Below are 12,044 nucleotides of genomic sequence, written 5' to 3' on the forward strand. Positions count from 1 at the left end.
CCCCCCTCTCGGTATCGCTCATGAGGCCACCATTTTATTCCATTTGAATGGCTTTTTGCTTCCCTCCTCTTTCCCTGACCAAGCTTTAAGCTTCCTGGGGACAAGCACGGGGCTTGTTTCTCGGTAAGCAGCGCCAGGCGCATAAGCAGACCCCTCACACTGACTTGCTGTGATCGCTCAGACACACACGTGAGTCAATGAATCAGGGTCGAATTACCTGACTTATTTTGACTGCCAAAGTCAAGACACAAGCAGGTGACTGGTGGAGCATGAGGGCACAACGGCTGGGGACATGGTGGCAGAAGCAGCCTCGAGTGGAACTTAAGAAAATGATGTATTACTTCCATTAAAAACATTTACTTTCTTCCATTCCCAGGGAACTTGTGGAGCCACAGTCCTTTCCATCTCAAATCCTTCCCATTATCTTTTCCTAATTAACTGAGGTATGTGAGTTCACTGATCTGAAACTTTGCAAGCATAAACATTACTCATGTAGTGATCCAGCACCACAGAGCTAACAGATCAAGCTTAATCAGGTTCTACCGGCTTTTAAATTACACATGTTATTAGACAAGATTCATTTAATTTTGCATCTAGCAGCTACAGCTTATTACATTGGCTGCTCCCAGACATTTATAGCAACTCACTGTTGAATCTGTACTATGAGCCAGCTTAGGATGCAATTAATAACATAAACTGTTTGACATGATAGAAGGCTTTGGTATGATATAAAATACAGTTTAATGTGTCTTGGGGAAAAAAAGATGAAGGGAGGTATATTATCTAAGTGAAATTTCTAATGTTGCTGACCTACAGATCAATATCAAATTTCTTCACAAGAATATTTATGGATTATGACAGCAGTTATGTCACCCAAATAATACTTGTATATTATAAAAAAAAAGTAGTAAATTTTTCATACAACTCCAATAACATATATATATATATAAAAGAACCTACCATGGTTTTCCAATAAACTGTTTAGGAACTGGAGAGAATGATACAGAATTCCAAATATTCAGGTGAGCTTTAAATTCTGGGTATTTGTTACAAAATAGGCCTCCTTGGCAGTCTTGGCATGTAAATGGGCTCCGTTTTCCAACCATTCGGTATTTTTTTCATTTCACATTCTGATCACCTGACCAATTACTTGATTATTAAACTCCTTTGGGATCATGCTCCTTTTTAGTATTGCATTAGCTGCAGAAAATAGGCCCATCAAGGAGGTGAAATGTTCCAATTTCAGGAAATGAGTGTTTGCAGCAAAAACAATGAAAGGAAAGATGTAAATATTCAAATTAGTGAAACACGAGCTAGAAGGACACAGGTTTTGTCTGTACCACATCTGCTTGTCAGGGACTCTGCAAGATTCCACAGCATCCACGCACCATGCCCAGGAAATCCTCAAGGAAGAGTGGAGTGTGGCGTGGACTCCAGAGCTGCTCTGCTCAGAGGGTGGGTCCAGCACCTCTAAGCACAGTCACAGGTCCTCTGCCAAATGCCCTCTACAGTCACGGTCTACTACAAGGGACAGTGTCCTCAGCTGGGAGTCGAAAACAAGAGCACACAGGTCATAAGTGATTTTTGCTCCTTGGCCCCTTTTCCTTCTTTTTTTCTGAGCCATGGAACCCTTACAGGATCTGATGAAAGCTCCAGACCTTCTCCCTGCTCCATTCCTCAAAGCATCTATGCAAAACACACTGGGTTTTGTCCAGTTTTATGGGCTCACTGGCTAGATGGAGCCTAGTCATGGACCCGGCACCCAGGTTAAGAAGCCCGCCTCTAGACATCCTCCACTGGACATTATGCGACTTAGTACCCCAGAAGGGAATACTTATAAAAAGTGTCTTTTAAATCTAAGATTTTCTAGGAAAAGCAGTGTCCCCCTTAGATATAGGTATGATTTTGTTTCGTGGACAGCTCCCTCTTTTTTCTGTGGCTAAACATCCATCTTATCAACCACAACAGCCCTTAAAATCTGCCTCCCTCCCTCCGGTCTTTTCTTTGGTCCTGATTGGTTGTTTCTCACTTATATTTTTCCACTGTGTGTTTCTGTTCATTTTAAGCCCCCTCAAATGCTTCATGGAACAAAAAAAATATGTAAGACAAGGGTTTCTCAACTTTCAGTTTTTGATCCGAACACTGGAAACCAGAGAGAAAGAATATGGAAGGTTTTCCTTTTTCCTTAATCAAAAGACAATTGTTGACTAGTTCCTGTTATTCAGCTCCAGTTATTTATTCTCATTGAATAATGAAATGTCCACGTTTTCCGAGCTACAATTAAGAAGCCCTTTAGCCTTTAATTAAAGAAAGAGTTTCTGCCATGGAGTTTATACTTTGGTCTATTATAATATCGACATATTGACTATGAAGAGATAGCTCCAACTAGTCAAACCAGAGTGTGTCCCTATGTGCCCCTGGATAAGGGCTCTGAACCTGGGGTCCACGGAGATCTGCGAGCCTAGATGGGGGAAAAAAACTACATTTTTACAAACCTCTAACTGATATTTAGCATTTCCTTCTACTATGAAGTTGGGCAGAAAATCAGAGGTATTAATGCTCCTGGGACTTTGTCACCAATTGAAAGCACAGGATTTTTCATATCCCATTATGACTGTTGTAGACACCTTACAATATTAACTTTGAAATTATGGCAGTTATTAGCCCCTCTATCAGATTATGCCATATAATAGAGCAACAAAGAAGCTGTATCGAATACTTTTTAAAATATTTTGATAACTGTATTTCAATATAATTGCTTTCCTTTGAAATCCTGTGCATTTTATTTTATGTATGTAAAAACATTATTCTGAGAGGTGGTCCAGAGGCCTCCCCAGCCTGCCAAGGGGGTTAAGGCTGAAACTAGTATAATATTGTATGTCAACTATAACTGGAAAAGTTAAACACTCCCCTCTTCCCCAAAAAAGCACAGGTTAAGATGCCCCAACTGGGAACAAAGCGTTGGCACAGCCAGCAGCGAGCTTGGCCATGAGGCCATGTGGCAAATGCTGGCGGGGGTGCGAGGACATCACCGCTTCCAACAACGCCACTTCTCATCGCACACCTAATCAGAAACAGCTTCTCAAGTGGTGCTCCAAGTTCCCTAATTAGCAATATTAGGTAAATTAGCTCAAACCACTTCCAATCAGCCTCGGCAGACTGGAGGGAATGTCGCTGATTGCCCGGCTGCCTTAACAGTGCTTCTAATGGATATGAAGGGGCCGAGCAGAGGGCTGATTGCTCCGGGGTACCACTGCCCCCACACCCTGCTGGAGGAGCCGAGGAGGGCGGCCGGGCCCACTCCCAGGCCTGGTAGCGTTTCAACCAAGGCGCGTCACTTCCTGGCACGGAAGTAACCCCCGTTTTATGTTTCTGTACGTTAAGCCGGACAGCAAATTGTCTTTAAATCTTGGCATTTCTTGGAGCCTGGAATAGGCACTTAATAATAAAAACTCAAGGCTAATTATGCAGCTGTGGAAATGAACCCGAGTTAACTAAGCTTCTTTTAAAAACAACAGCAAATCCTACTGTAATAGAGACAAAGGGTTTCTGCTCAATGGAAACGTCCTGAGTACCTATGGTGAGGAGGACCGTGCAGGCACGTATCCCGTGTATGGCAGAGACAGAGATAGTGGTTGCAGATGACTCACTAGGGAAGGAAAAGTTGTGGGCCAGGCCCAAGAGGCGTCCTCCAGGGACCACGTAGCAAACTGGCCAGGGCTCACTCAGTGCAAAGGCTAGAGCAGATCCCACGCCCAGCCGATCCCCTCTGACTTCAAGCCTAAAGAAACACTGACCTGAGTACAGAGGAGCATCTGACAGCAGCATTTTTAGATTCGCTCCCACACAGGAGAAGATCATTCCTAGTTCTGACTGGGAGAGGGGGTTAACCCATTATGAGATTCCAATTCATGGAATGCAGTGCAGTTATGAAAAGCCTGACATAAACGTCTATGTACCAACATAAAAGGGGTTTTCCAGGGGAAAAAGTGAGTCACAGAACAATGTGCAGAGAATGACGACACTTATCTATGACAAGGGTGCTGACACAAATACATACTTTTAACTATAGTGACCCCAACAGAAGGACTTGGGGGCAGGGAGTTACAGTTTTTCTAGATACAGATTTTAAATCTTTACAAAGAGAACATATTCACATATTACTCGTATAATTTAAAAATCGAATAAAATAACAAAACAGATCTGCATCTGCCTGAGTTTGAATCCTACAAAAAAGATTAGAATGAAAAGAATTTCATGTTTCCACGTGTCCGTATTCCTTACTTCTAGGTCAAGCATGGATTCTCATCTGTTGTACTCACTGATGCAGCACAAGCACCTAGAACAGTGACTGGCACAAAGTAAGCACTGAATAGAGATTTGTTAAATAAATGCATCGCTTGTTCATTTAATCCGGGAATTTGCACCGCATGCCACCATGTGCTAGTTCTTTGCCAAGGATCATGGGAGACATACAGTGATCTATTTGACTGGCATTCATGGAACACCTTTGGTGTGCCCACCAGTGTTGAGTATTAGAGGAGAACACACACCGATAAGGACACACACGCCCACTGCCCTTTAGGAATTTGGAATTAAGCTTGGGGAAAGGCGAACTGGTAGAGGATTGGAGAAATGAGATAAGGCCTTTTCCTGGCCAGAGCCTTAATCCTGGCTTTGGTTTTCAAAATTATGACTCTGAGGCTTTGCTTATCTTAGTCTGTTTAGTACCAGAATTATGTTCCTGCATTTGTGCCTGCCCAGCTGGGGGAAAAATGAATGCCAACCTTCCAGGGCTGTGTGAACGATGAAAGGACACCTGGTTTACTCTTTGCCTGAAGCCCAATGCACCAAATCGGTCTGCTTTTGCTCAGTGGCTTATTCCCAATTCCACACATTCATCACAGAACGAGAAATCTCCAAATGGGGAGGGAGTCTTGACCGTCACTTGGCCATGGCTACTCTTATCTGGACCTTGGCCCAGGCCTTCACATCGTATTTGAGATGAGGGGCTACCAAACTAGATGAAACAGAACTTTTCAGGTGTCACCTGGATCTTCACGGAAAACCACATTTCCATTTGTCAGTAATTCTACTTCACATTCCCATAGCGTCTCCTGTTCCTCACCACCACGCAGTTGATTCCTTCACTCACTCTCCTGCCTTTGGCAGCCACATCTGCAGAAGCCCAGCCCTTCTCTACCTTTAAGTTAAGATTTGCCCACCTAAGCGATTGGTTTGCACTTACCTATAGCCATCACCTTTGTGCACATACCTCTCCTTTGGTTCGTCAGGGACATCTCTGAATATCATTCCATTTTCTTATTGACCCACATTGGTCCCAACAGAAAAAGCCCCCAAAATGCGTATGTAAGATGCCTGGGATCGTTTTAACTTTGAAGCTAAAATGTGGTTACTGTGCAACAGGCATGCAGAAGTAAACTTGGGGAACAACATTAAATCAGAAGGAGGATAAAGCCTTCTGTTTCCACTGAGGAAAGGGTTCTTCATCTATAAACCCGAAAAGATCAATATCGCACATCCATATGTTCTTATCAGCAATGTTCTGGGCCAGATGTGATTTGAAATTTGGGGTTTTTCAAACTTTAAAATACCAGTACTGGGCCCAGGGCACATATTAACTAACCATAACTAGACCTCTCGAGGACTACTTTGCTAGCAAAACCTGAATATTCTAAGGAGGATAAAATAGAGACTAGAAATAGCCTCAGGTCAGTTTTGCTGCCAACTGAATTAGTTTCAAACTTAAGAAAAAAACTCTCATTAATTTTCAGAGCTTTCTGAATTTTGGAATGGTGAATGAGAGATTATGCCCACGTACGTGACCCAAAGCAAAGACAGTCTCCTGACCACTGCACATAAAGACCCTTTCAAAGCATGGATGTGTGCTTGTCTTCCTGAATGGTTTGGTCCAGTTCTGTTTTGGAAGCCCTGCATAGCACAGGGCACCCTGCTTTAGTTATTCAGACTCTTATTTAGAAAATAAAATGAAACCTGCAAACTTACAGCATTTCCCTTTGAAAGCTGAGCATGGTACGTCGACAGCAGTGATAGTCTTCTGGCTAAACATCATTATCTCTAACCGTTGAAGGGAATTTTCACAAACCTCTGCATACACACAAAAATTGTACGTGATACTTTGAAAAGCAAAAAATGCAGGGCCCTAGTCTGTGTTGTGCTTCTCAAACTTGATGGTCCACTAAGAGAGTCACCTGGGAATTCTGTTACAATGCTGATTCTGTCTCAGGAGGTCTGAGTGGGGCAGAAATCCTACATTTCAAACCAGCTCCTGGCTGCTCTCTGGGGACCACCCTTTGAGTGGCGAGGCTGCAGTAGGAAAGTGCATGAAGTCTGGAAACAGGTGAACTTGAGCTAGATCCTGACTCCGCCATCTGCAAGTTGAACGACCCTGGGACAAGTACGTAACTGCTCAAGCCAGTTTCCACCAGGAGGTAAAATGGAAGTAACCGTGACACCTGCTCTCCATGACTGTGAGTAGGTAATCTTAGCGACACAGGTCCTGGTAGACAACAGACCCTGAGCTCCATCCTATGCCGCCCGTGGCAGGCTGAGTAAAGGGCCCCCAAAGGTGTCCACATCCCAGTCTCCGGACTCTGTAAACACGTCACCTTAGATGGCAAAAAGGTGATTTGTAGATGTGACAAAGTTAAGGATCTTGAGATGGAGAGACTGCCCCGGGTCATGTGACTGGGCCAATGTCACCACAATGGTGTTTATGAGACAAGCAGGACGGTAGGAGCAATAGAACATGAGAGGGTGAATCAAGGATCAGGGAGGAGAGAAGATGCTACGTTTCTGGCTTTGAAGACGGAGGAAGGGGCCACCTTCCATGAAATGCGGGAAGTCTCTAGAAGCCGAAACCTCTAGAAGGAAGGCGACTCCAAGACCCATTTTAGACTTCTGACCTCCAGAATTATAAGACGATACATTTCTGTCATCTGAAGCCACTAAGATAGTAGTAATTTGTTACAGCAGCAGAAGGAACCTAATACCCCACCTATCCGAATAGCACTAATGTAGGCCTGCCTCACTTTCCATAATAGAGGATTTCCTGAGACTGAATCATCAACTGAAAGGAAATCGCATAACAGTTGCCCAAGTGGAGTTCAACATAGAACTCCAAAGGGACTATACCAAGGAGACTATACCAAGGGAAGAATTCCTCCCGCATTATCTATTTTGTTTGGTTACGGCAATTTTTTAAAAACAGGGCTGGTAGGCAGCCAGTTGGCTCAGGTGATTACAGCACAGGCTCATAACACCAAGGTTGCCGGTTCAATTCCCACATGGGCTAGTGGGCTGTGCCTGCCACAAAATAGATTGAAAACAACGACTTGACTTGGAGCTGATGGGTCCTAGAAAACCACACTGTTCCCCAAAAAAGTTAAAAAAAACAGGGCTGGACACACGTGTTCATCACAAACTGTGCTAAAGGCTGAAAGGCATCTCTTGCACACTGATTGAATCATCATGTTCTGATCAGTCGGCTTCTCACGTAATTGCTGAACTCTAACAAGGCTCCTGGGGATGGAACCAGTAGCTTGATGCCTCAGCCTCAGGAGAACCAAAGAAAGTAACCCTGGACTTAAGAGTAAAGGGTTGAAAATTAATGGTCTCAAGTGCTGTACAAATCTTCATTTGCTATTTATAATGTGGCTTATTCCATACAGAACCTTTATAAAATAAGAAGATACCAAGATAACGAAAGCAATGTCTGCAGAAGGAAACGTGTGTCAGAACTAAATGGATTTTGTCCTGCGTTCCTCGGCTCCTACGGCTCCTCGTACCATCCCTGGCTTTGCAGGTTCCTTAGTATATATACCTAGACTCCATGGAAGGACCTGGTCGCTCATTTCCAACTATTACACCCAAAGCATCTGGCACTGTAACTGGCGCTCAGTTTGCACACAGTAAATATTATGACGGATATTTATAATGGAAAAGTGTATTATGACTTTCATTAGAATTACCCATAAAGCTCTTTTTCTCCAGTTTGAGCTTCAAACTAGTAGGCCCAAGATATTATTTATGATAGAATTAAAAGTATGCTTTCTGATTTTATTTGCCTATTAATATATGCATTGGACAATTAACAATGCACTAAGCAGTCACAGCAATTAATTACTTTTCTAGTGTTGGCCCCTGCATATGAGCTAAATGAGGGGAAAGCCACTAATTGCATATTAAAAAATGGTAACTAGTTTTAAAACATCCTGTTTAATCTCAGACCACAGCATTCAACACAGTTACAGCACTTTCGCTGGCTCAGTTACAAACTCACAAAACAATCCAAGTCTTCAGAACAGACATAAATTCTGCTTGGGTCGCACTAAATATAAAATACATATTCAAAAGTTTGCCAGTTCACATTTACGAGGTCTTCTGACCAATTGTTAGGGTCAATCATAAAAACTATCTTTTCATTTTCTTATGCTCAGTATATTTTATTTAAGAAGCAATGTAATCCCATGGAAAGCTTTTGCTTCAAATCTTAGTGTGAAATAGGACTGAATATATTAACATAACTCAGAACAAGTCAGTAAACATCTACAAGAACATGTAATATAATTCTAGTGAGTCCCGTAATGCTCTATTTTCAAAGGAGAGAAACCACTGGACAGAAAAATGTTCAATTCGAAATCTGAGTTTCAAGTGTCTGATAAAAACAGAAGTTTGCTCACCGTGTGGTCCAGAGTTAGAGCCATGATGCTACAGTGCTTAGGGGCCCAAATGATTCAACGGCAACCAGCTAACGGGAGAGCAGGCCATTTGGAAGTAGCGTTCATTTGTCTGGTCAACGGACACCTTATCTTGGTTTACCGTGCAAACCAAGACTTCGAGTCCCGCAAAGATTTCATTTCTAGCTCCTTGAGAAGCGGGGGCACTCTGTGGTCATGTTAGTACTGTCCAATCTCAGCACCTGGGAACCCCTGGCCAAGAGTCACCAAGGATGGCCAAGTTCACAGGCAGCTAAGAATTTCCCCCTCTACAAAATGAAGCTCAGCAACTCCCTGTGAACGTGTTTCTGGACTGAGCTGCTGAGATGCTCAGCACCTGCATGGAGGTACGGCATGGAGCTTTAGCGGCGTCTTCCACTGCTCTGCAGAGCCCCAGACTGTTGAGGTTTTAAATTCTTGCTGCATCAATGGGTTCTCAGGTCAGAAACCGAGACCCTAAGAAGGTGAGGGGTCTGTCCAAGTTTACGCAATGTGTCGGGCCAGATGGGGAGTTCGCATCCCAGCTACCTGAGCCCTAAGTGTGTCTTCCTGGCCCTGCCACCTTTGTGGAGGCCCAATAGCAGGAAAGGCTGCTCCTCCAAGGATGATGTCATTGGGTTCCTCGCGGTGGGAGTGGTGATGTGGGCCTGCACACATTCGTGACTGTGTAGAATACTAGTAAACAGAACAAGGGAAGGTCTGAGCATGCTCTCTGCTGATTACACTGCCTGAACTTTGGGAGGGCAATTCTGGGCAGCCCTTTTTCCAGTCTCACATCTTCATTCTGGGATTGTTCTGGACAGATAGGCTGCCAGACAAGTGAGCCGTGATGGGGAGTAATGAGTTAATGCATCTCGGCTTCCTGCAAAGAGCCTCAGCTTCTGGACATCATCACAGGACTCAAGAGTCTCAGTTTATAAGGTCCCATAAGATGAAAACAAACATCCACGGCCACTGCAGTGTTTCCTGCACTGGTCTTCAGGCCATGGCTATTCCACTAAGCAGAGACCAGGACCCGGAGAAGAGTGGCCATGGGTGCCTGCTCTGCCTCACTGATGGGCAGGGTCAGTTTCTACCTGCGCATACTTGCTCCCTGGGCTTTATCCTTGCCTGGAAGAGAAGGCTCTCAGGGTTGGGGAGGAGAAAAAAAGAGGAAGCGAGCTCTAGAAGGCATCCCAACATCTCACTCTTTTTTAGGGGTACCATCCTGTTGTTCAGACCACATGGCTGCAGTGGCGCTGACCCCACCTCCTGGCTCTGTGGGTATTTTTCTGAGACTTCGATTGTACCACCAAGAATGAGGCACTGCTTTCTGGTTTCTGTAAGAAGGATGTAAACCCCACTGCCCAGGGAGAGCCTGCATGAGAACGAACCCAGAGGAAGTGAACCCAGAGGAAGGCGGGGCTGAGCAATGGAGAGGCCAAGTCCTGAAACAACCTTGAACCCCCTGCGTCCAGCCAAACCCGAAACCCAGGTCTGCCCCTGGTCTTTATGGTCCCATAAGGGAACGCATACCTTTAAAAAAAAACCAACTAATCCAGTTTAAGTTAGGTTTCCGTCACAGGAGAAATAAAAGTGCAAGAGGAGGGAGACGAGAAGAGAAGATTACGTTTTATGGATATCTTATCTGGAAGCAGCTCAAGTTTGTCCCCTGGAAATAAAGAAAGGTGACACGTGGGACTCTGTTCCATTTCTCACATTAAGCTCAGATCATCAGAACTGTAGCTCTGCCTAATTACTGTGATTAATCTCGCCAAACTCTAAATATAAAATGAATGTGCATTTTCTGATGTTCGATGATACTGCAACAGTCATGAAGAAGAGAAATGAGCCATCATTGAATAAAGATATCTGTGAAGGGAAATCATTATTTTCTGCCCAAACGTGGTCATGACTGGGTGAAGGAGAAAAGGTCACAGCAACAAGCCGAGTCTTACCTGGCATGGCATGGATGAGGTCGCCACACAGGACGAAGAACCTGGGTTTGGGCTTCAGCTTGTTGATGGCCTGAATGGCCTGCTCCATGAGACGGATCTCCTGCTCCCACTCGTCTCCACCGCTGTCACTGTCCCCAGTGGACCAGGCCTTCATCAGTCCAAACTGTGGGTCTGCTCCCTGGATGAAGTAGAATGGGCCTTTCCATTCTCTTTCCTCTTCTAAAAAAAAAGGGAAGGAAGGAAGGAGGGAAGGAGGGAGGGAAGGAGGGAGGAAGAAACATTATTCAAACTATCAGGGAAAGCATCCAGGTTACTGTGTGAGTGGATACAATATTTTTCTTAAATTAAGTAGGTCATTTTAATAAGCTGCTGTTCAAACATACCATTTTCCTGTCATAGTTGAGAGGATTTTGATTTATACTAATTATGCCTGGGACCTGGCGATTCCCAAAGGCCAGGAAAAACCACGTGGGCTGCAACAGCCACACAACCAAGCTGCTTGTTTAAAAGTTAGCTGGCCAAAATGGAGCTCCGAGGTGCAACAGCACGCTGGATGGAGGATATTAGTGTTCAATAATCGTTTTTTAATTAGAATTAAAAATACCCCTAACTGAAAGCTGCCTGAAGTATTATATTTAAATTACTAGATGAAATGCGTTCAAATCTTTTATGCCAGGCTTAATGGCACAATTTGCTCTGTTTTGGGGGATGTGACAGAATTGTAATTATAAAACTTGGAGCTCGGAAGCTCTGGCTATCTGCTGGCAAATGCGATGCCAGAAATGAAATCTTGAAATGAGTTAGTCAATGTGAAAAAAATAAGGAAAAAAAAAATTCATGCTAACACTTCAAAAGGCAGCATGATGTGGGCATAACTGAGATGTGAGGCTGGAGGGGTGGGGAGGGGGGGAAAGGGAGGGGGATTCTTGGAAAGGGAGCTGGGTCACGTGCACTGAAATGATCAGACTTGCCCTTCCTATTGGTTCTGCTGGCCCCGAGCTTCTCTGGCCTGAGGTCTCTATCTTTATCTGCCAAAAGAACCACAGCCAGTGCCTGCTTCTGCGGACTTGGAATGCCCACTCATAGGCATGGGTTACAAATGGTTTGGGGTTTTAGGGGGCGGGGGCACAGAATCCTTCCTTCAACCAAAACCTCACGTGGCAGACCAATGTTAAAACACGGAGCTGCCAGGCCGGCCGAGTGGCATGTTGTTTAAGAGCTGGCTTGGGATGCCAGCTCTGAGCATCAGGGCCCTGGTTCGGATCCCACATGAGGGCCAGTGACGCTGCGCCCTCTACAGCTAAGATGGTGAACAACAGCTCAACCTGGAGCTGGGCTGCCATGAGTC

At 44.5% G+C, this 12,044-nt stretch overlaps 1 protein-coding gene across 3 annotated transcripts in view; it reads right to left on the bottom strand.

The window, feature by feature from the left end:
- Window positions 1-12,044, bottom strand: part of CPPED1 (calcineurin like phosphoesterase domain containing 1) — a 78,843-nt gene that overhangs the window by 50,198 nt on the left and 16,601 nt on the right. For all 3 annotated transcript variants that reach the window (XR_002124924.1, XM_019650897.1, XM_019650898.1), the window contains exon 2: window positions 10,697-10,915. Coding sequence is in view for 2 of the 3 variants with exons in the window: in XM_019650897.1 (XP_019506442.1) it covers window positions 10,697-10,915 (219 nt within the window). In the remaining variant the exon portion in view is untranslated. The remainder of the gene's footprint in view (window positions 1-10,696; window positions 10,916-12,044) is intronic.

This window comes from Hipposideros armiger, unplaced genomic scaffold, assembly GCF_001890085.2.
Source record: "Hipposideros armiger isolate ML-2016 unplaced genomic scaffold, ASM189008v1 scaffold_149, whole genome shotgun sequence".
Taxonomy (NCBI): Eukaryota; Metazoa; Chordata; class Mammalia; order Chiroptera; family Hipposideridae; genus Hipposideros; species Hipposideros armiger.